We start from the raw sequence: 25,376 nt of genomic DNA, 5'->3' as shown, positions 1-25,376 counted from the left end.
CTGAGCCTTCCCATGCAAAGCCGATTTCAGTGTCCTGTGTGTTTCTGCAGTTGGGTCTGTCCCTACCTGTATGTGTGCTGGTAAAATGCAGTCTGAAGCCTGAGGGAGGGCTTGGCAGGCTGCACAGCAGTACAATGTAAAGGGAACCAAGGCTGGTGGAAAGGGAAGCCAGACTAGTGGGTCAGGCAGGCTCAGTGGTACCCCAGTTCCAACTGGCACTCTGTGGGAAAGGGGCAGTCACAGGGGTATGTCAACTTATCTAGATATTTGCCTAGTTTTACAACACGCTACATAAAAAGCGTTAGCAAAGTCAGTACAAACTAAAATTTCATACAACTTGTTTATTATACTGCTCTATATACACTATACACTGAAACGTAAGTACAATATTTATATTCTAATTGATTTATTTTATAATTATATGGTAAAAATGAGAAAGTAAAGCAACTTTTCAGTAAAAGCGTGTTGTGACACCTTTGCATTTTTATATCTGATTTTGGAAGCAAGAAGTTTTTAAGTGAGGTGAAACTATTGGGGCTTCGCAGGGCTCCTGAATGGGGTACAGTAGTCTGGAAAGGTTGAGAGCCACTGCTCTACAAAACTAAAGCTTTTCACTTGTTTATTCTCTGATTTGAGCATTATGCATTCAATTCACCTCACACATTGAATTAGTGTAAGTGAATTTGGGCCAGATCCTATTTTAATTGAAGTCAATGGCAAAACACACATGAAGCAAGATTGAGGTTGAGCAACATTTCTGGAAGCACATGTAGCATGTCTTTCCAAAGAGGAAAGATGAGTAGGACACTAATAACTGCTGATGTAAAGCCAGGAGCCAAACTCCGAGACACATGTACCAAGGCGACATAAAGGAGATGCAGCAAACATTGGGCAGTATATGACCTGTAGTGTAAAACCACAAAGGGCAGGTGGGTAAAGATAAGCAACTATTAGGGACAGCTATATTTGTTTAGTGTAACACTAAAACCGTCTGAAGGCAGTAGATTCAAAAGTTTGACTGTTTCTCAAATGTTACTGGTTTCATACTTTGCATAGAACAGATTGGGAGGAAAAGAATGAGGGGGTGGAATCATAGAATCACAGAATATCAGGGTTGGAAGGGACCCCTGAAGGTCATCTAGTCCAACCCCCTGCTCGAAGCAGGACCAATTCCCAGTTAAATCATCCCAGCCAGGGCTTTGTCAAGCCTGACCTTAAAAACCTCTAAGGAAGGAGATTCTACCACCTCCCTAGGTAACGCATTCCAGTGTTTCACCACCCTCTTAGTGAAAAAGTTTTTCCTAATATCCAATCTAAACCTCCCCCACTGCAACTTGAGACCATTACTCCTCGTTCTGTCATCTGCCACCATTGAGAACAGTCTAGAGCCATCCTCTTTGGAACCCCCTTTCAGGTAGTTGAAAGCAGCTATCAAATCCCCCCTCATTCTTCTCTTCTGCAGACTAAACAATCCCAGCTCCCTCAGCCTCTCCTCATAAGTCATGTGTTCTAGACCCCTAATCATTTTTGTTGCCCTTTGCTGGACTCTCTCCAATTTGTCCACATCCTTCTTGAAGTGTGGGGCCCAAAACTGGACACAGTACTCCAGATGAGGCCTCACCAATGTCGAATAGAGGGGAACGATCACGTCCCTCGATCTGCTCGCTATGCCCCTACTTATACATGCAATGAGGATGCAATGAGAAAACCATGTGCAAAGAAAACCAAATACAGAAAGAGCGTGAAAATGGAGGAAAAAAAACCTTCTATTGAAATAATAAATGGCATAGATATCATATCCAAGTCTACATATACTGCTCTTAGGGGACCTTAACTTTCTGGAGGTTCTTTTATTGCCAACATTTAGCATGAGATTACCTTCAGCTAGAAAGGTACGTTTTCAGTAGTGGTTCTTTTGAATTGAATCACCGCTGAGGCAAGGGAGAAGTTTAGAATTAAAGGGAAAAAGTTCAGACTCAGACTACTTTTGTCAACTCAAAACCCACTATGCACCACCACCTAATCTCTGTAAGGAAGTAAATTTGGCCTTTACATTACCTTCATATTGGTGTACTTCTGCAATAGCATATTAAGATACATGCCAATCTCTGTGATTTGTTTTCAGGTTGTTCAGTAATCCTGCATGCAACCAGAGTACGAATGAATGCATTCCTCATCCCACCCAGTATTATCACCCATATTAATTCCTATTCTGTACTATGATCAATTCTATCCCAGAGTATTGGCATGCAACACCCAATCCACTCTTTTCCTTTAACATTGCACTGCAAGTCAAAAGTAAGTTTAACCAAGATACTATTTTCCTCCTTTATTTTCTGTAGTGTTTTTAGAGGATTTTTACCATATATAGCATAAGTATCTGACTTCTCCTACCTGCCCATTTCAGAACCATCCTAGACTCCTGCAGAAGCTGTGTGCTGTTCTCTTGTTGGATTTAACTATGTATGGCACAATCCCACATATCTGATTTTCTCCCCGTGCAGAGGGATTTTTGATGCCTCTTTTGAAATGTTTATTCCCTCCATTCCTGGCTACTGATAAAACCATATGGCCCACTGCCTCTGTCACAGCAGAAGTAATCTAACCTTCTGTACTGCCTGCATACTTCTGGCATTTTCCCTTACGCAGGAATGCAAATTGCCTTTGGAACTAGAAACTTTTCCTTCCACTTTTTAAAAGCAAGTTTCTGCCTCTGTGTTTTGTGTTTCTGTGTGCGTGCACTGCCAAGAAGCAAAACTGAGGTTAGTTAAATTATAAATGGTGTGCTTGGAACACTGCAGGATTAATTTGAAAAAGATAACTATCAGATAAAACTCAGACTTTGGTGCAAGGTATGGTTACTTATGAAGGAGTAAATTACAGATAAAGGAGTAAGTTTATGAATGAATAAGATGACCAAATCAAATTAGTTCTTGATTATACATTAAAGTCCAGTTCAATATCAGCTGAAGCAGAGGAAAGTTAGCCAGTGTAAACAATATACTGTAAACCAAGTTTAGCAAGAGACTACAGTTGTTTAGATACATAGTAATTTGATTATACAAAAACAGGGAATGAATGAGAAACCTGTTCAGCTCAACATCTGCTGACCACAACTTCATGACAGTATTACAAATACAGCATTACTCTAGAAAACAAACATCTGTACCTGGGGGAAAAAAGTCCTTCCAAACAGATGTACTGTATGTTTTATCAAAGTACTAAATTTTATGCAATTTTTCCTGTACTTATTTTATGAACAAAAACTGTCAAGGTTCAAATTTCTGCTTTTCTGAATTTTGCAGTAACATGCTGTTTACAGGGAACTTTTCCCCTAGTACTTTTCCATCTCCAAATACTACTCTCCCTCTCTTCCTCCCAAGTGAGCTTTCAGGAAATACTCAGGAATTCATCTTTTCTCTGAATAATCAGCATAGTCCAAATGGACTGTTTTCCATTTAAATAATCCTAACATGCAGAGCTTTTGTTTTGAATGCCAGTGAACTAAAGACAGAATCGTTTGTGTTACAGACTTCATCACCGAAAATATTCAGACTACACTGATCCACAACACAAAAGTGAAGTTTCCAGTGACAAAATTTTAATTTAGCTTATTCTACTGTGTGTACCTAAGCTCTCCTTACAGTACTAAGTGCATCTAATATGCTCTTTCTAACCAAATCTGTTATTTAGTGTTGCTGTGTCCTATTAACCATGGTCCACATCCTATTAACCATGGATGCATTTCAGTGATGGCTGACTTCCAGCATGTACAGAGACTGAAAAACACTATAGGATTCCGTCACATGGAAGTCTACGTAAAAACAGGATATGGCTGTTATTTGAACAGAGACTAATGGGGGGGGGGGGAATAAAATGTAATCAATCAAGTGGTGTTTAAATCCATGGCTACTGAAAGAAGAAGAAATGAACAAATCTATAACTACTGCATTATTTCAAGCTGTGGTTAACTTTAAAAATGCTTTTTGTTGTGAAATAGTTCCTTTCCCCAGAGATAGCTCATAATGGTCTTGGATTTTAACCTTCTTACTGTAGAAAGGATAGGAAGTTGCATGGAAACAATGAATGGAAGTGCACTTTTTATCACACAAGGACAGGAAGCATTCAGCTCACTTGACATTAGAATTCCATACTGGGGCCAGAGAAAAAAAATAAACCATGTGGTTGTTTTTTAAAAAGCCTATTTAGATTCAAAACCATTGTATTTTTAATAGATTACTATTGAAACTATACAAACCAACCTACCCACATTACTGCTGCGATTGTATTGCTGAAAATGGGTCATAATAAACTTTTGATAAATTAAAGACAATAAGTAATGAAATTCCAGGCCAATTTCATGAGGTGAAAACAGAACTATATTTGTTTTTATATCCAAATAGACAGGAATTCATAAGGCACTAAATAACACACACACACGAATGAGACTTCAACATCTATGGTAGGAGATTCACAGAAACCAATGTCCGCTGACTTTTCCTTTCACTTAAAGGGAAAGGGTTACTTCTTTAAACTGAGAATAAAAAGACCTCAATTCTTTCGATGCTCTGATCTCCAATCTAACAGACCCTTTTAAGAGCAGCACATGCTATCTACAGTACTTACACAGCCCCTATCTCTGTAGTATCCAAGTGCCTCACAATCTTCAAGGATATATCCTCATAACAGCCCTATAAAATAGGGAAGTCCTAGGATTCCCATTATACAGATGGGGATTGAGGCAAAAAGAGACTCATGGTAAAATTTTCAAAAGCACTTACATGCCTTAAGATGTATCCCATTTCCAAAAAAAGGCCTATTGATTTTCAAGATCACACAGGAAGTCTGCAGTAGTGCAATGAATCAAACTCAAGTCTCCCAAATCCCAGGTTAGCACCCTAAACACTATACCATCCTTTCAGGGGATATTTCATGGAGAGGAACTGCCCTACTGAAGCAGGATAGCGTTCGATCTAGTTTGGTATCCTGTCTCTGGCCATGTCGGTACGTGTACATAAACGTACCAAAACATGCACCAACTTCGTGCCAATGACACTGCACTTAGTTAGTACAGTAACTCCTCGCTTAACATTATAGTTATGTTCCTGAAAAATGCGATTTTAAGCTAAATGATGTTAAGTGAATCCAATTTCCCCATAAGAATTAACGTAAGGGGGTGGGAAGGTAGGTTCCAGGGAAATTTTTTTCACCAGACAAAAAAAAAAAAAAACTAACTAAATATATATACATACACACACACACACACACACACACACACTCACAGTTTTAAACAATTTAATACCGTACACAGCAATGATGATTGTGAAGCTTGGTTGAGGTGGTGAAGTTTAGAGGGTGGAAGAGGGTGGGATATTTCCCAGGGAATGTCTTACTGCTAAATGATGAACTAGCATTCGGCTGAGCCCTCAAGGGTTAACACATTGTTGTTAATGTAGCCTCACACTCTACAAGGCAGCATGAACGGAGGGAGGGGAGACAACATGGCAGACAGACAGAGAGAGAGAGAGATGTGCATTGCCCCTTTAAGTACGCTGACACCACATTCTAAGTACTTTGCCTTTAAAAAGATCAGGAAGTTGAGACAGCAGCTGTGGTCAGCACTCCCCCCAAGCCCTGTTGTGTCTCCCCCATACTCTATATGGAGAAGGCATAAGCAGGGGGCAGGAGTAGGGGGGAAGAGGGATACCCCAACATTAGTCTCCCTCTTCCCCCCTCCTCTGCACAGCAAGCAGGAGGCTCCGGGAAGCAGCTACAAGGCAGAGGGCAGGAGCAACACATGGCAGTCGGGCCAGGGATATCTGAACTGCTGACAACTGGTAGCCTGCTGGGCAGCTGCTGCACAGGTAACTTTGGGGAGCGGGGAGCCGATAGGGGGGCTGCCGGTCCACCCTGGTTCCAAGCCCCCACCAGCTAGCTGCAATGGGCTGCTCTTCCTGCAAGCAGTGGACAAAGCAGGTGGCTGCCATACAACGTTATAAAGGAGTACTGCACAACTTTAAACGAGCACGTTCCCTAATTGATCAGCAACGTAACAATGAAACAACTTTAACCGGGACAACTTTCACTGAGGAGTTCCTGTATAATATGAAGACTATACATGCCACACTTATTAATTCCCTGGAGTTTTTTTGAAAGTCTGAATGATTGAAAAACCAGGAGAGGAGATATTTTTCAAAGGCACAAATAGCATTTAAGACACCTAACTTCCAGTTGAAAGTCAATGAGAGTCAAACACCTAAGTGTCATTTGTGCATTTGAAATTTCCCCCAACATGTCCACAATTACAAGGTCATTCATTGCTCTGCACTAACAGGGCAGACACAGTGCAGTACAACAGTCTACAGCTGATGTTTTTATACATGCCTAATGTGGATGACCTCAAGGATGCCACACAAGATTGTGGCTGGCTCCTCAAGTTAACCTCTTGCAGCACAGCATACCACACTCATTAGCTACGCTTCCACTTTGGCAATATCTTACAGCTATTGCTCTTGAAGCCAGGCAATTCTACTATAAAGACAGGATATCCAACACATAGCAATGAACCCATTACTGTGTGAGATTATAGCTGCAGTGTTCAAACTATGGGCCTCCCAAGAGAGTGTAGGAATGTGTCAAGGGAGGCACGAGCAGTGTGCTTTTCTATATATATATATATATATATATATATATATATATATATATATATATATATAAGAGCTCTGGGTGTCAGCCCCGGGTTGCTGGAGCTCGGGCAGAAGAGCCATGCAGATGTGGGAGGCAGGAGGGAGGGACAGCCAGAGCCCCACTGCCTAGGACTGACAGCTGAAGCCCCGATGCCCAGGCTCGGGCTCTCCTTCCCCACCCCTCCATCCTTCACCAGGAAGCAGCCAGGGATCGGGCTCTCCTTCCTCCCTCTCCCCCAATCCCTAACCTTGAGGAGGCGGCAGCCAGCCTCCGGTGTGGGGGGCTCTACTAACAGCTCAGGCTGCCAGCCCTGGGGTGGTAGCAGCAGCACAGAAGTCAGGGTGGCAATGGAGTGTCAAGTCTACTATGAAAACGGATATTGACAAAATATCATTTTTCACATTGCCACCCTTATTTCTGAGCTGCTGCTGGTGTGGTGCTGCTTTCAGAACTGGGCACCCAGCCAGCAGCCACTACTCTCTGCTCTGCCTTCAGAGCAGGGCGGAGTATACGTACTTCTGTGGTTTGAGGAGCATAAACGACTACAGACACAAAGAATGTGGGCGTGATACAAATAAGTTTGAGAACCACTGGATTATTGTATATACCAGTGATACTCCGATCTCAGTGGTTCAGGAGCCAAGTAGCAATCAACATTACCCAAAGAGCCACAGTAGTGTGAATTCATTGTTTCATTTACTCTCTATATAGAATTCTCACTGCAAAATGACTGATGAAGTATTTTTATTTTATCAACTACAATTGGTTAATAGCATAGGAAAAGCATCCTGACTGGTTAATAATTAAATCACACAGCATTTTAATACCATGTGCTGCAAAGAGCCACTTACAGCTCGCAAGCCTCAATCTGAGTATCACTGATATATACAAACGACTCAAACATTTTCCCTGTGGTTTACGGCATCACCATATCCTCACCCAAACTCAGAGGTGGAATTATAACTGTATAGTTCAATGTTTGTCTGTTTTTATATGGGACAAAACTAGCTTGTCTTTCTCACACAGGCAGAGGCACCGAGCCCAATGGGATTATATGCATAACTAAGGCAATCAGGATTCAGCCCTATGTTTATCCACTCCCTCTTTTCTCTCTATTCTCTCCCTTCCACACCACTTCCAAGCCTCCTCTTCATTTGTATCTTCCCACCAACTCTTCCCCCTTCATCAATTGGCTGCTGTACAGCCCAGTTCGGCTTCAGCTAGGATGTCACCGTGTCACGCATTGTCTCTAAACACAAACAGAGCAGCTCTTCTTTGTATGAACTGGATTGTTTCTACTTCTGCATGTTGGATTAGTGGCAGCCACAGGGGGTATATCTACACTGCAGCTGGGAGTAAGCCTCCTAGGCTGGGGAGACAGACCTACACTAGCGGGACTCAAACCAGCATGCTAAAAACAGCAGTGTGGATGTTGTGGGCTCAGGCAGAAATTCAGGCTAGCCACCTGAGCTGAGACCCAGGAGGTTGGGTGTGCTTGGGAGCCCCAGTTGCCACCTGAGTCGCAGTGTCCATGCTGCTATTTTTAGTGCACTAGCTAGAGCTGAGTGAGCATGAGTCTGACTACTCATGCTGGGAATTACACTTCCCAGCTGCAGAGTAGACATACTCTGTTGGAGACACTTTGTCTGCTCATGCCGGACTAATTTTCTTCTCTAGGGAGCCAGGTAGCAGTGACCCCTGTCCAGATTGGGCTATTGCTGAAGTACCTGGGCCATGACCCCAGAAGATTCACATATCCAGGCACTCAAGGAGAGGGGAGGAGCAGGAGACACAGGGCCTTCCTTTTCCTTAGCCTTGTCTGCCACAATTCTCTTTGCATGGTTCACAGAAGTTCCAGCCACTGCAGACCTTCAAGCAAGGACATTAAGTAGGAGACTTTAAATGTACTCTGCTCTCTGAGCCCAGCAGAGCCATGGAGCACAGCTAACAATTAGAAAGTGACAATTTATTCTGCTAAAAATAATTGGAACATTTTACTTTGAGCTGTATGTCAGGAAGGTCTGATGAACTTGTCGCCAGCTGTGGAGGCAGAATGAAACTGACAGGCTCTGAAAGGAGCGTGATTCTCCCAACTCCTGCATTAATAATCATGGACAGCTCTGATTCTGCCTCACCCCCGTCCCAAAGTGTAAGCAGGCTCAAGACCCACTTTAATGGCTGTGGATCCTCAATGAGATGAAGAAAAAATATGGTTCTCACTCAGGTTTATAGGGTCTGGTTAGCAACTTCAGTATGTCTTAGTAAGTTGCAAGAACGTTACTCCAAGGACAGAATTTGGCCTACTGCTGGTAAAGGTCATATTTACATTGCTCTGTGCCACCAAATGCAGACACATAGGTCTCAGAAAAAAAGCCAGAAGCCAAAAGGGAGGAAACAGGTTTAGGGGGAAGAGGAGTCCATAACTTACAACATGCCAGTCCTTTTCTAATTAAAAATAACAAGATTACAAGTTCAAATGAAGGCTGAATTCCTATAACTGACCCTTTAAGGGTAAGTTCACTATCATTAAATGTCTCATTGCACAAACCTTGAAAACTGATCTTGTTTCCACAGCTTAAGCAAAACAAAACTCCTCCATAATACTCTAAGCTTCAGCCTGGTCTTTGAGAAAATGTTCTGCCAAAGGTAACAAAAGTGATGGCAAATATTTATTTTCTTCTTTGTCCCCTCTTTCACTCAGTAGTCACCGTTACTTAGTAGCTCTGCAATGTGAAGGGACTGCAAAGCTAACCCAGCTGGATAAGTGCAACCATGACATTGGCTATGCAAGCTTAAAGTTTTTTCTTGTTTGTTTGGGGTATTTTTTGTTTCCTAATTATTTTAAATTTAAGAAGGAAGGATGTGTAGGGCTGAACTCTGTGCCCAGAATTGTGAGGGTATACAGTGGAGGAAGAAGGAAGAGGACACGAAGTCCTCCCCAGATCAAGGACTGTATGTGGCGTCCTTGCACTATTCTGACCTTGAGAACTCTGAGTCTAGCACTCTCAGAAGGGATGCGGAGAGAGGGCCCTCCTATTCACTGGCCAGCATGGGCAAGTCATTTGTCTGGTTTGAAGCCAGGCAGTCCTGTTTTTAAATGGTTTGTCCCCTGCTCATTACTGAGACAAAACCCCAGATGAGGCCCAGGGGACACCATTTTGAAGATCCCACTGCTCTGCCTGGCTGGTGTGACCGTACCTGCGAGGTCATGCTGGAGGGGGCAGGGCACTCTTCAAAATGGCATCCTCCATATAGCCTGACCTCGGATGCATGGTTATGCCAGTGGGAGCAGTCACTCAGGCAGCGGTGGGCAATGCCATTCCCAGAATGTCTGGTATTCTGGGTGTGCATGAGTGGCCAATGACCAAACAGTGACAGACTGTGTTCTCAGAGTTCCAGGAGACATTACACCTGACACTCAGTGCTTCCTGAATCTACTGCTGGGTGGGCGTGGCTCCACATTATCCCCTGATCTGAATAGCAATTTAAACCCAACAGAGCCCATGGCAGAAGCAACAAATTTAATATAGTACTCACTCTGCTATTACTCCAAAAAATGTCCTTCTGTGTCATACTGAATTGCATTTCATTGGTCTCCATGATGAGTGAACAAAAAACTAAAATCCCTTTTGTGGTCTATGGAAATTTGTTTTCAATCAAACAATGGCTATTAAAACTTCTGGTGGAGAATGGAGAGCCCAAACACAGTTCTGTATCAGTGAGATTGGTGCTGTAGACACATCACACCTTTTATAACTTCAGAAAAATATAATGTGATGAAAGATTTAAATACAAGCTATATTTTTCCTCCCCCCCCCACCCCAAAAAGCTGCTTTTCTTCTGAATACCCTGGGCCAAATTCTGCTTCTCCACTTCACTTGTGTGCATCCATAGGTGCAAAGTTACACTGGACCATAGAGAAAGAAAATTAGAGTAGAATTAAATATATGGGCCAAATTCTACAGTAGGGTGAGCAGCTGGCTTAATTTAGGCTTATGGAAACATTTATCTTCAGCTATTCCATATGTTCTGGTTATTCCTCAAAAATCTCTCATGATGAAGTTTTTGAGTGTATGTGTGTTTTTTGCTTGTTTTTTTAATTCCTCTTTGCCCATAACTTTCGATCTACTCAACAAGATACACATTGTACTGTAAATAATTTGCAGGCCTGGGCGAACTGCAGCTAGCATTAAACAATATGTTAATACATGAATCTATGTTTTTGCAAACAGAGTATCAAAGAACATCTCGTAAAAAAAGAGGAAGGAAGGGCATTTTCTAAAGTCCAGTTGCTGGAATCTTTAAAACATGATTTAAGATACTTATTATCATAAAAGAGATTCAATTCCCTGCTTCACAACAAGGTCAGCTACAAAAGGGATGTTATGACCTGGGTTTAAAACACTCAAGACTCAGACAAATAATTGCAAAAATAAAAAAGCAAGGCCTATTTAAAACTTCAGTATATTTTTTGTTTACACTAGAAGAAGAATTAAAGAATGGGCAACAAACTGTCTTCAAGTTACCATAGTGATATTCCTTCCCCATGGAGTTTACCATTGTGAGTTAGTCCCTGTGGATATCATTTTTAAAACTGCCTAAGCACAACAAATGTTGGCCCATGTACTCCAGCAGAGCCATGAATATTCTGAAGGTCAGAGACAAGCATGGATTATTTCCAATTAGAAAGCCAATTTTGTTGGAAGATATCCAGAAATAAAGTTTGGCCTTGGCTCAGTGTGTTCAAAAAGCATACAAACCAGCAAGCATTAAAAAAATCCTCCATTTTGAACTGGTCTGACACCAAGCATACTATTTTAACAGTGAGAAAAAGGAGATTTGTCTTCACTAACAAGGTCTTCTCCCAGACTGCTGCGCTGGGCATCACAACCTGGGGAGTAGATGGTCAGCCCTCTGTGGAGAAAGAGGTGGTTAGGGACTATTTAGAAAAGCTGGATGTGCACAAGTCCATGGGGCCGGACGAGCTGCATCCGAGAGTGCTAAAGGAATTGGCGGCTGTGATTGCAGAGCCACTGGCCATTATCTTTGAAAACTCGTGGCGAACGGGGGAAGTCCCAGATGACTGGAAAAAGGCTAATGTAGTGCCAATCTTTAAAAAAGGGAAGAAGGAGGATCCTGAGAACTACAGGCCAGTCAGCCTCACCTCAGTCCCCGGAAAAATCATGGAGCAGGTCCTCAAAGAATCAACCCTGAAGCACTTACATGAGAGGAAAGTGATCAGGAACAGTTAGCATGGATTCACCAAGGGAATGTCATGCATGACTAATCTAATCGCCTTCTATGATGAGATTACTGGTTCTGTGGATGAAGGGAAAGCAGTGGATGTATTGTTTCTTGACTTTAGCAAAGCTTTTGACATGGTCTCCCACAGTATTCTTGTCAGCAAGTTAAAGAAGTACGGGCTGGATGAATGCACTATAAGGTGGGTAGAAAGTTGGCTAGATTGTTGGGCTCAATGGGTAGTGATCAATGGCTCCATGTCTAGTTGGCAGCCAGTATCAAGTGGAGTGCCCCAAGGGTCGGTCCTCAGGCCGGTTTTGTTCAATATCTTCATAAATGATCTGGAGAATGGTGTGGATTGCACTCTTAGCAAATTTGCGGATGATATTAAACTAGGAGGAGTGGTAGATACGCTGGAGGGCAGGGATAGGATACAGAGGGACCTAGACAAATTGGAGGATTGGGCCAAAAGAAATCTGATGAGGTTCAATAAGGATAAGTGCAGGGTCCTGCACTTAGGACGGAAGAACCCAATGCACAGCTACAGACTAGGGACCAAATGGCTAGGCAGCAGTTCTGCGGAAAAGGACCTGGGGTGACAGTGGACAAGAAGCTGGATATGAGTCAGCAGTGTTGCCAAGAAGGCCAATGGCATTTTGGGATGCATAAGTAGGAGCATAGCCAGCAGATCGAAGGACGTGATCGTTCCCCTCTATTCGACATTGGTGAGGCCTCATCTGGAGTACTGTGTCCAGTTTTGGGCCCCGCACTACAAGAAGGATGTGGATAAATTGGAGGGAGTCCAGCGAAGGGCAACAAAAATGATTAAGGGTCTGCAACACATGACTTATGAGGAGAGGCTGAGGGAACTGGGATTTGATTTGATAGGGGGATTTGATAGCTGCTTTCAACTACCTGAGAGGTGGTTCCAGAGAGGATGGTTCTAGACTATTCTCAGTGGTAGAAGAGGACAGGACAAGGAGTAATGGTCTCAAGTTGCAGTGGGGGAGGTTTAGGTTGGATATTAGGAAAAACTTTTTCACTAGGAGGGTGGTGAAACACTGGAATGCGTTACCTAGGGAGGTGGTAGAATCTCCTTCCTTAGAAGTTTTTAAGGTCAGGCTTGACAAAGCCCTGGCTGGGATGATTTAATTGGGGATCGGTCCTGCTTTGAGCAGGGGGTTAGACTAGATGACCTCCTGAGGTCCCTTCCAACCCTGATATTCTATGATTTGCATATACTGTACACTCAGTTTCATTCCATCGGTCTCAACAACTTAGTTACTCTACATTTACACTTACGTAAATGAGGGTAGAATTTGGCCCACTGAACTGGATATGACTTAGTAGAAGAACAATCCGAAGAGACCAATTTGAATAAATTACCCCTATATGTACTATTAATTCTGTATAAGGATTATGGACAAACAGGAAACAAATGTAAAGAGACCTTCCTATACAGGTACAGTTCTTTTTCCCTCCTAGTTCATGTTTAGCACAGTTGTAGCACAAAATACTAGCTCAACAGCTCCATTTGCATTCTCACTCTTAATAGTTTCAGCAGTCCACCTAACATACAGCATGCTTACAGAATCCCAAGTAAATGTATTCTCGTGATGTCTTCTGTTTAGTGGATCTGCTATTTATTCATTACCTTTACACATATATCATATCTCTCGGGATGTCGTCAGGAATATGTTTGGGAGAGAAGATGAAGTGTTTGAGGCTGTAATTACATTTAAATACTCATCTGGGCCAATCTAATTTTTTCAAATGGATGTGGAATAAGGACCTTTAGTCCTAAGCCTGGCTACATTCATGCTCTCTAGATTAATATACAGAAGATGTACACATACAGTTGTTGAAAACACCATATGGTGTTAACCAAGATAATTTTATGATACTTTTATTCCCTTGCAGAGGCTATTTGTTCATTTTTGACAAATCTCATGTCACAATGGAAAGTACAATAATCATACTAGCATTGCCTTGGCATGCTTAATAAATGTATTAAATTGCTATTCATATTTTAGGGCTGTCAATAAATTGCAGTTAACACAAGCACTTAATGCAAAACAAATTAGCCAGATTAAAAAATAGTTGTGATTAATCACAGTTTTAATCGCACTATTAAACAATAATAGAATACCAATTGAAATGTATTAAATATTTTGGATATTTTTCTATATTTTCAAAAATATTGGTTTCAGTTACAACACAGAATACAAAGTGTACAGTGCTCACTGCTCACTTTTATAATTTATTACAAATATTTGCACTGTAAAAAAGATAAACAAAAGATATAGTATTTTTCAATTCACCCCACATAAGTACCGTATTGCAATCTCTATCATGAAAGTGCAATTTACAAATCTAGAAATATTTTTTTACATAGCACTCAAAAACAAAATAATGTAAAACTTTAGAGCCTACAAGTTCACTCAGTCCTACTTCTTGTTCACTAAGACAAACAAGTTTGTTTATATTTATGGGAGATAATGCTGCCTGCTTATTTATGACATCACCTGAAAGTGAGAACAGGCGTTCGCATGGCACTGTTGTAGATGGCATTGCAAGGTATATCTGTCACATAAGGTATATCTGGCAGGTAAATAACTTGTTTGTCTTAGTGACTGGCTGAACAAGAAGTAGGACTGAGTGGACTTGTGGGCTCTCAAGTTTTACATTGCGGTTTTTTGAGTGTAGGTATGTAAAAAAAAATCTACATTTGTAAGTTGCTCTTTCAAGATAAAGAGATTGCAATACCATACTTGTATGAGGTGAACTGAAAAATACAATTTATTGTTTATCTTCTTTTACAGTGCAAATATTTGTAATTATAAAAGTGAGCACTGTACACTTTGTATTCTATGTTGTAACGGAATTCAATATTTTTGAAAATGTAGGGAAACATCCAAAAGATTTATAATAAATTTAAATTGGTGTTCTATTATTGTTTAACAGTGTGATTAAAACTGCAATTAATCACGACTATTTTTAATCTCATGATTAACTGCCATAATTTTTTATTTGACAGTCCTATAAATTTTACTTAATAAAAATATGCCTCATGCAATAGATCAATCTAAATTTCATGTTACTATATCTACTTAAAACTACTATTTGACCTATATTTACTGGAAACAAGCACAATCAATTACACTTAAGACATATAAAAGGATCTGTTCCACTCTTGGGTACACACAGGAGATTGTTTTTTCTAAATATAAAGCTTTTCCTGGCATGAATTCATTTACTTTTCTCAGCATTACTAAATTCACCCTTTACAATGGCAGGACATTGTTGTCATGACATAAGGTCTCTCAGTAATGCTTCTCTCCCCAGTCTCACGGCAAGCACACTATTCATGCCTCCGAAAGGGATGGCGAGACTGGGGCTAACTATTTCTTAAAAGACAGCTAAAACAGCGACATGTCAAATGCTGAAAATTTAAAACATTCATCAGAGATCTGAGGTCTGGAACAGTTTTAATGATTTTTTTTTTTAAACAGGACACAACTGTAGCCTTGATTAATTTACACAAAAGACTATTATGACAGCAGTCCTTCAGATACCACGGAGTTACTCATTCTTTTTGAAAGAATCACTCTCTACTTTCTGGTCTAACCATTTTTCAAGAGGCTTTAGAGGGCTTAGTATTGCTTTCAATTGACTAGCTCTTACTGTACGTCTACACTGCAAAAAAGGTTCACTTTGCTAACTCAGGTTAAAATAGCAGTGAAGACACAGCAACTCTGCTTTTAAGTCTGGACAGCAGCTAAAATTAAAGCCTATATGGGAGCATGGGGCTGAACTTGAGCTGCTAAATTGAAAGTTGAGTTGAAAGTCGAGCTAGTCTGTCTTCACCACTTTTTAAACCCTAGTTAGCTACCACAGGTTAGCTAACTGAGTTAAGAACACAGAAGTTTTTTGGTTTTTGATTTTTGCAGTGTAGACAGAATCTTCACATCAACTCTTTCTCCCAACTTCAAAGAAAAAAAGGCTGCTTAAAAAACTAAGAATGGGGGTCAGGTGTAAGAATACTGTTCTGAATTAACTGCCTGCATTATGGATTTGTGAAAACACAATTAATTATGTTACTATTTAAATGACCAAAACCACTATTTTAGAGCTTTAAAAAGTGTGATTACAGCTATAAATGTACTCTAGAGTGGAAAACAATTGCACATCTTATCTCCAGCCATAATTATCTTATGTATCCGCTCTTCAATATTACTGGCCAAGCTGGAAGCCTAACCCAACCACCATGCCCACTTGCAGCTTTCACCAAATAATAGTTTGCTAGCAAAACAAGACTATTTCCAAAAGGAACACAAGTATGTTAGAGTAAGAATTTACTGTACTGCTCTTCAATAAACACGCAGAAATCTAGGGGAACAGTCTAAAATCACTCCATGTAAAAGTAATGGTATTGCAGCAATCAGATAGGGAAGAAAAAATATCAAATAGAAAGCATGAAGTATTAGGAGTGTAACACCATCAAACCACATACATTTTAACTTCACTCTTCAGTAAAAGGAGAATCAGTCATTTCACTCATCACTGAAGTCGGAAAGTTCACAGGTTAGAAAGCACTTATGAATAAGCTGTGACTTTTTAAAAATACTTTTAAATCTCACTGATGCAAAAGGGTTAAATTTGAGGAAAACTAATGGTTATTTGAATTCTAGTATTTTTTTTTTTTAAATTTGCTCTTTTGAGGAGTTAGTACCTCCGTTCACAATGGACTCCAGTTCTGGTTTCCAGTAGCTGCAGATTAAGAACTCCCCATTAGTAGGTCCTAGGTGATAGTTACTCAGACCTCTGTTTTGCCTGGAAAGCTCCTTCCTTAAGAAAACTGATGTACTCTAAATTCTACTGGGATCTGTTGAGGGACAGCGTGCGTAGGCACTTGATGAAAAATAAGGTATAGCAGTATAGAGAGTGTAAAACGCTTTGTACATCTCACTGTTGGGAAGGGCAAGGAAGAGCTGGATCATATTTTCATATTTACTCTATTGTAGGAATGGTCCATAACACACGGTATCTGGGATTAAGTATATCCTCATGAAGCAAAAAAATATTACTTACTTGAATGGTAGCCGTTGTACTTGGGAAATATCATGCATATGTGTATTCCTCACAGGTATGTATGCACAAAGCTGGAAAATTTTGTCTAGCAGTACTGTAGGGGGGCACTCACACCTTGTGGCTGTAGGCCCTCCCCTGGCTACATGGGGTGGCATGGCGTCAACTGCTATCAGTTCTTTCTCACTGAACTTCAAGAGCATAGACTCCAATTCAGAGGGGGACTGAGGGTGGGTAGAACCCACATCTGCATCACATCTCAAGAACAACAGTTACAGTTCAGTTAAGTAACTGTTTTTTATTCTTCAAGTAGATGCAGCTGGTATTCCACATAGGTGACTCACAAGCAGCACTCACAGTGGGTGGAGCTGGGAGTCTAGTTAAACAAGGATTGCAGAACTGCCTTCCCAAAGTTTGCATCTGCTCTAGATGCTGCAGTAATAGCATAATGGTTTGCACATGTGTGTACAATTGAGCAAGTGCCAGGCCTGCAGATTGGTGTTTTTAGGTGACATTTCAATATTGGACATTGACATAGCCTGCACTCAGGTAGAATGACGGGGGGGACAGCTTAATGGTTTGAGCATTGGCCTGCTAAACCCAGGGTTGTGAGTTCAATCCTTGAGGGGGCCATTTCGGGATCTGGGGCAAAAATTGGGGATTGGTCCCGCTTTGAGCAAGGGGTTGGACGAGATGATCTCCTGAGGTCCCTTCCAACCCTGATATTCTATGATTCTATGAGCTCACACATGGGGAATGATCAGAGCTCTCTTGTATTCTGTCTCTCTATATATGAAGTTTTCCCTAGAGACTGTCTGCGAAGAGATTGCTTGTCCTTTCATTCAGTCTGCCTATTACAAATAGATGAGGAGAAGCACAAAAAGACTAAGTCCTTTCCAGGTAAAAAGTCAGACACTGCCTGACATCCAACATGTGAAGACGCTGCTCTGCTGGGGTTGAATGTGGCTTAGGACAGAACACAGGTAAATACACCACCTGGTTTAAATGAAACTGAGAAACCACAATAGATAAAACCAGAGGGTGTTGTCACAAGGTCACTTTGTCTTTGGAGAACTGCATGTAAGGAGACTCTGCCATCAAAGCCTGCAACTCAAACACTCTCTTCGTATATGTTACTGCCATCAGGAACATTGTTTTGACACAAAAGAGAAAAGGAAGAAGATGCTGCAGACTCAAACAAAGGTCCCTTCAGAGCCACTAAGGCCTTAATAAGGTTCCACAAAGAACTGCTTCTCTCAATAGCTGGTGGAAACAAAGAATTCCTTTCAAGAACGTTGTTACCACAGTATTCAAAAATACCGACCTCCTAAGGATGAGCAGATGAAACACTGAAATCACCACCAGATGCACCATCAACAAGCTAAGTACAAGACCTGACGACTGGAGATATAAGTATTCCAAGATGTCCTGGATATAAGCCAGCTTTGACTGAACTCCGTGGGCCAACAACCATATCGAAAAATACTTCCATTTGGCAAAATAAGCCATTTAGTAGAGGGCTTCCTACTATTGAGCAGAAGCTGTCATACAGCTTCTGAATATCACTCTTCCTTCTCCTGTAGCCATGCACACAGTGGCATGGAGAAAGAGCGCAGGATGCAAAATCTGTCCGTGATGCTGAGTCAAGGGGTTGGGATGAAAAGGAAGGGATGTGGAAGGCTGAAACATTAATGTGAGAAGGTCTAAGAACCAACATGGCCTCAGCCATGCCAGAGCAATGAGGAGGAGTCTGGCATGGTCCAATTTCAATATGAGAATGACCTGCAGAATGATTGGAATCAGAAGAAAAGCATACAGGAATGCTGATTCCCAATTCAGGTGAAAAGTGTTGGCCAGGGAGCCTGGACTGAGACCCCCTTAAGGGCAAAACTGACAACATTACTAGTTGTCTCTCATGGCAAACAGGTTGATCGTCTGCATACCCCAAGCTGCAAAGGCAGATGGCAGGACACAGAGCTTCAGAGACACAGGGAGAAATTCCTCATGAGGTGACCCGCAAGTTGATTCTGAACCCCAGGTAAGTGATCAGCTCCTGGAGTAATGCTTTGTCTGATACAAAACCGCCAGAGCCTTATCACCTCCTGACACAGAACACTTGACTGTAGTCCCCTTTGTCTGTTCACATAATACATTACAGCAATATTGTCAGTGAGTATGTGAAAGACTGAGCCTTTGACGTGGACTTGGAAAGTGAGACAGGGACTGTAGGTGGCCCAAAGCTCCTGGATTTTGAAGTCCAGCAGTGAAGTTTCCTATTCTGACCACAGGCCCAGAACTTTCAGTGACCCCAGATGAGCTCCCAAGACCATCAAGGAGATGTTATTGACAATAGTCCTGGTTAGCAGGAGCTGAAAGAAAGAAACACCCTGGCATATGTTGTCATGAACTGTCCATCACTGTAAGGAGTCCATGATCAGCACAGGAAGTGGACAGATTTGTCCAAGAGATGGATAGACTGACAAGCCACATTCGGAGAGGATGAAGATGCAATCTGACAGAATGGACCACTTGTGTGCATGCAGCCATGTGTGCAGATCCAGACAAAGCTGGTCAGCCAGCAACAATGCTCTCAACCTCACAGAATCTATTAGGGCCCCAACGAACTTGCTTTTTTGAGTGGGGACAAACACTGACTTCCTGTTTAGGATAAGGCCCAGGCAATTGAGTCAGTGTAGTGTGACATGTACATGAGAGAGGTCTTCTTCCCTGGACTTGCCTCTCAGTCACCAATCATCCAGATATAGCAAGATATGAATTCCTTTCAGCCTGTGGTAAGCCATCACTGCAACTACAATTTGTTAAAAGACCTGGGTAGCAGAGAATAGGCAAAAAGGAGTATGGTGTACTGATAGTGACAGTTCACCATGACAAACCAGAAGACTTTCCTGTTGCTTGGGAGAACCACTATGTGGAAATAAGTATCCTGAAGGCCCAGGGTAGCAAGCCACATTGTGATTTAATGTGGGGAGGACAGTTGTTATGGTGACCATCTGGAACCTCCCAAACCTAATATAGTTGTTAAAGTGCGGAGCTCAAGAATAGGTCTCACCTCTCCCTTGGATTTGGGAACCAGAAAGTACTGAAAATAAACCCCCCCAATCCCACTGCTGCAGAGGAACCTCCTCCACAGCTCCCAAAGCTAGCAGAGACTAAACCTGCTTGAAGAGCAGTGTCTAGGAAGAGGAGTCCCTGAAGAGGGATTGGGAAGGAGGGTAGGGAGGAAGGATGGAAAAAAACTGGATGGCATAACCTGATCTGACAGTGCTTAGGACCCAGTTGTCTGTGGTAACTGAGTCCCAAACATTGTAAAAGTGAGCCAGTCTGTCCCTGAAAGGGGGGACAGGTATGTAGAAATCATGACTGGATCACTGCCCCAGACACAGAGTCAAAAACAGTCACTCAGTAGATGCTGGGAAGGACATGAGTCAATTGGCTGAAACTAGAACCTGAAGGCCTTTGCCTCTGAGATCTAAGACACTTTCTGGGGTATTTCCACTACTTTGAGTGAAAGAAGGACTGCCCAATGAAGTGCCGAGAGCAGTACTGCTGTTGCTGACTCCCAAAATGGTACCTTTGAACCACTACAGGATACACCTCTAAAGAATGCAGCTTGGCTCATGAATCTTTAAAAGAGTGCAAGTTCTCATCTGTCTTGTCTGAGAATAGCACCCAACCATAGAAGGAAAGATCCTCAATAGCCTGTTGCACCTGAGAACCAGTGCCTGAATTCTGCAGCCATGACACCTTCCTAATGGTCACAGCTGAGGCCATAATTCTGGCCAATGTATCAGTCATGTCCAATGCTGACTACTGAGAAAACTTGATCATCAAACAGCCTTCAACCACAAAAGCATTCTGGAGGCATCCAGCAACTTGTCTGCAAATTTAGATACGGCAGTCCAATTAACGGAAGTCATATTTATGTTGGTTGTTGATACACATTTGCAGGGAAGAGGAGGTAAAAAAAAAAAATCTTTCTCCCAAGTCCATCTTCTTGGACTCCTTTTCCTTGGGAGTAGATTGATATCTACCCTGTCAAGCCCTATCGTTCGCTGCAGTCATAACAAGAGAATTAGGGCCTGAGTGAGACTAGAAACCCACAAAACCCTGCACAGGGATGAAAGAGCACTTCTCCAAATGCTTTGCAGTGGGCAACACTGAAGCCCTTGCCTTTGCAGGTTCCAGGGCAGTTTCATTAATAGGGAGCACTATTCTCCCCAGCACAGACAGTTGGAGAATGTTGAGAACTTGTGCATATTCTCCTGTAAAAATTCTGCCTGGATGCCCAAGAAAGCAGCCATAAGCTGCAAAAGATCCTGGTATGCCTTGAAATTCTCAGGTACTGAGGGAGAAGGAGAATCTGGCACAATTGAATTGTCAGGAGATGACAAAGAAATAATCAAATGAACCAAATGCTGTATTTAAAGAAAACCTTCCAATTTTCAGGGGAAAAGAAGGCAGAATGGACTTTCCTGAGACTTCAAGCAATGTAGTTCCAAAGTAGAGATCTGAATGTCCCTCACAAAATGTGTAAACCTAATAATCAAGTGTCTGATTTTTCCATTTTAGGATATGAATAATTCCTGTGAATCTTAAGAGGATTATTCTTGTGCAAATACTCTACAGTGGGAGACTTGGACCCTTGTTCTTTTGGGAGACTCAGTAGAGCAAACAGCTGCCTTGGACCACCCTGGACTTCGTCTCCATCTGTAGTAAAGACATGTGACTGTTTACTTCAGCTGTAATGCAATACAGAACTGAAAAAAAATATGCTCTGATTGGTCCAACATTTGCCTGAAATAACAAAAAGGTTTTCATTCCAATTGGCATTTTGAGCCTGCTGCTGGAAGGAGCCATCCTGATTAAAAGGGAAGTCAAGATGTGTTACTAGTGATGTGGGAGCCCAAAGTAGGAATACAAGCTTGTTTCCAAACTGCTGTAACAGTGGTTTAAACAACCCTACACAAATAATTGTATGTGGATTTATGACATTATACTACACTTTTGAATCACTTTATCTTAAAATTTACATACATTTTGCTTGCTGGGCTGTTTGTTAACAGAGTGGGTGAAATCCATGTTTCATCATTTACTGTTGTTCTGGAAAACGCCCAATGGTAATTTGCTAACAAAATACCCATATCAAATACGACAATGAGAGTGAGACAACATCACATTTACCATATACAGAATAGTGAAAACAAGTAGCATGAGTCATCTGATTCAAATCAATTTACCATACTGGTCTGATTGTAGCAGGTGATGTGTAGTCTGTTGCCTCAAATGTGAAAGGAGAGAGCTTTTCAGAGGTGGGGTGATGGGGGAAGATGTGTTCTCTGTAAAGGAAAGAAGCATCTCTGATTACACAGAGACTTTGTAAGTACGTTACACTGAACTGCAGATAGCTTTAATCCATAACAGAAGACTTTTCCTCCCCTACCATAGGTAATCTCATAGTTTCATAGATCATAGAGCCAGAAGGGGCCAGAGGGGACCACTGTGATCATCTATTCCAGTGGTTCACAACCTTTCAAAACTATTATACCCCTTTCAGGAGTCTGATTTGTCTTGTGTACTCCCAAGTTTCACCTCACTTAAAAACCACTTGCTTAGAAAATCAGACATAAAAATACAAAAGTGTCTCAGCACACTATTACTGAAAAATTGTTTACTTTCTCATTTTTACCATATATTTTAAAATAAATCAACTGGAATTTAAATATTGTACTTACATTTCAGTGTACAATATAGTACATAGTATGGTATATAAACAAGTATATATAGTATATAAACAAGTCATTGTCTGTATGAAATTAAGTTTGTACTGACTTCGCTAGCGCTTTTTATGTAGCCTGGTGTAAAACTAGGAAAATATCTAGATGAGTTGATGTACCCTCTGGAAGACCTCTGCATATCCACAGGGGTACACATACCTCTGGTTAAGAACCACTGTCCAACCAACTGTAAAACATAGGCCATAGGACTTCACACTCCTGTTTGAACTAGATGCTTTTAGAAAAGCATCCAATCTTGATTTAAAAATTGCCATTGATGGACAATCCACCAAAGACCCTTGGTAAATTGTTCCAATGGTTAATCACTCGCACTGTCAAAAATGTACGCCTTATTTCCAGCCTGAATTTGTCCATCTCCAACTTCCATCCACTGGATCTTGTTATACATTTGAAGAGTCTTCAATCTACCAGACAATCTATCAATTTCCCCCCCCCCACATGTAGGTATTTACAGACTGATCAAGTGACCCCTTTACCTTCTCTTAAGGAAACTAAAGAGATTGCACTCGAGTCTTTCACTACAAGGCAAGTTTTCCAATCCTTTAGTCAGTCATTCTCATGGCTCTTCTCTAAACCCTCCCAAATTTATCCACTTCCTTCTTGAACTGTGGAGTCCAGAACTGGACACAATATTCCACTAGTGGTTGCACCAGTGCCAAATACAGAGGTAATATTATGTGTCTTCTCGTACTCAAGATTCCTGTTTATACATCTCAGGATTGCATTAGCCTTTTTGCTGCAGCATTGCATGGAAAGCTCATGTTTAGCTGATTATCCTCCATGAACCCCAATCCTTTTCTGAGTCACTGTTTCCCTGGACAGAGTCTGCCATCTTGTATCTCACTATTCTGTAACTTAAACTAGAGACCCATTTAGCAGTTTTCCATAATATCTGTCTACATAAGTGTGTTTTGCTTATCTTTTAACTTTTCTATTTCTGTAACGTCAATAACATTTACTTTTATTTAATCTAAATGTCATGCGATTGTAGATATACGGTGGCAACAATTTCTGGCAGGTGTCTTGGAAAGATACTGAACTTTGATCTTGGATAAAACTGACTCAGTAATGAGTGGCAATCTCAATACAAGGCCAGGGGCCAAGTGGCTTGTGATATTCCCACTATGAACATTGCCACAAAAGGGACTGACAAGGAAAAATATGGGTACCAGAAAAATCTAAGCAACATGAACATTAGTAGGTTAATGCACAGGCTTTGTAAGCTGTTTAAATTAACAGTCCACATTAAACTTTTCTTTCTATTAAGCTAATAATAAAGAGTTCAAGAAACTACCTCACTGGCCCTAGGTTCAGAAATGCCAGCTCTAATTATAAACCTAAACAAATAAGTTTCATAATATTTCCAAAAGGTCAAGGGCTTCTTACCTTGAACTTGTAAACTGTCTGACCTCAGCAAAATTGGTGCAGATTTTCTAAAGCCGTCACTCGTTAAAAGGGAATTTTGAGATAAATGCTTTGCACAAACATGACTGTGACTATATTCTCCTTTTTTACAACCTCTTACTGTTACAACCACTAATTTACAAGGCAAAAGAAATACAGGTATTTAAAGAGTTTGCCCCTTAGGCAAATAATTCAATGGTTTTAAATTTAAAGACTTCCAATTAATTTCTATTTACCTAAAGCAGCATGTTTCTTTTGAGTGCTAGATCATGATAACCTGCTTTGACCTCCTGCACTTTGCAGGCCACAGAACCTCACCCACCCATTCCTGTAATAGACCCATAACCTCTGGTTGAGTTACTGAAGTCTTCAAATCTGGATTTAAAGACTTCGAGTTACAGAAATTCTACCATTTACCTAGGTCAAACCAGCAAGTGATCTGTGCCCCATGCTGCAGAGGAAGAAAAAAAAAAAACAACAAAACACCCTAGGGTCTCTGCCATTGTGGCCTGGAGGGAAATTCCTTCCTGATCCCAAATATCACAATCAGTTAGTCCCCGAGCAGGTGGGTGAGACCCACCAGCCAGACACTTGGGAAATAGTCTCTGTAGTAACTCAGAGCCCTCCCCAAATAACAGCCATTGGAGTTATTTGTTAATAGCAGTCTTGCGTGGGCCACATGCCATTGTAGGCAGTCTCATTACATCATCCATTCCATAAACTTATCGCTCAGTCTTGAAACAAGTTAAGTTTTTGCCCCTACTGATCCCTTTGGAAGGCTGTTCTAGAACTTCACTCCTCTGATGGTTAGAAACCTTTGTCTAATTTCAAGCCTAAACTTGTTGACGATGGCCAATTTATATCCATTTGTTCTTGTGCCAACATTGGCCTTAAATAACTCCTCTCCCTCCTTGGCATTTATACCTCTGATGTATTATAGAGAGAAATCTTATCTTCCCTCAGCCTTCATTTGGGAAGGCTAAATTTGCCAAGCTCCTTATGTCTCCTCTCATAAGGAAGGTTTTCCATTCCTCTGATCATACTAGTAGCCTCTCTCTGCATCTCTTCCAGTTTGAATTCATCTTTCTTGAACAAGTGAGAACAGAATTGCACAGAGTGTTCCAGATGAGGTCTAACCAA

The 25,376-nt window shown here is 41.3% G+C and overlaps 1 protein-coding gene across 7 annotated transcripts in view; it reads right to left on the bottom strand.

Annotated features, from left to right (window-relative positions):
* The window catches only part of TGFBR3 (transforming growth factor beta receptor 3), a 178,411-nt gene that overhangs the window by 106,066 nt on the left and 46,969 nt on the right, over window positions 1-25,376 (bottom strand). For 5 of the 7 annotated variants that reach the window (XM_073357091.1, XM_073357089.1, XM_073357088.1 and 2 more), the window contains exon 3: window positions 22,275-22,373. The exons of 1 other annotated variant lie outside the window; for it this stretch is intronic. In XM_073357091.1, the coding sequence (XP_073213192.1) occupies window positions 22,275-22,373 (99 nt within the window). Of the gene's footprint in view, window positions 1-22,274; window positions 22,374-25,376 lie in introns of those variants that run through there. One more of the 7 variants, XM_073357093.1, reaches the window with a different exon arrangement.

Source organism: Lepidochelys kempii, chromosome 8 (assembly GCF_965140265.1).
Source record: "Lepidochelys kempii isolate rLepKem1 chromosome 8, rLepKem1.hap2, whole genome shotgun sequence".
NCBI classification, from domain to species: domain Eukaryota; kingdom Metazoa; phylum Chordata; order Testudines; family Cheloniidae; genus Lepidochelys; species Lepidochelys kempii.
Note: the sequence above shows the minus strand (reverse complement) of the source record. Positions and strands in the feature narration are given on the sequence as shown.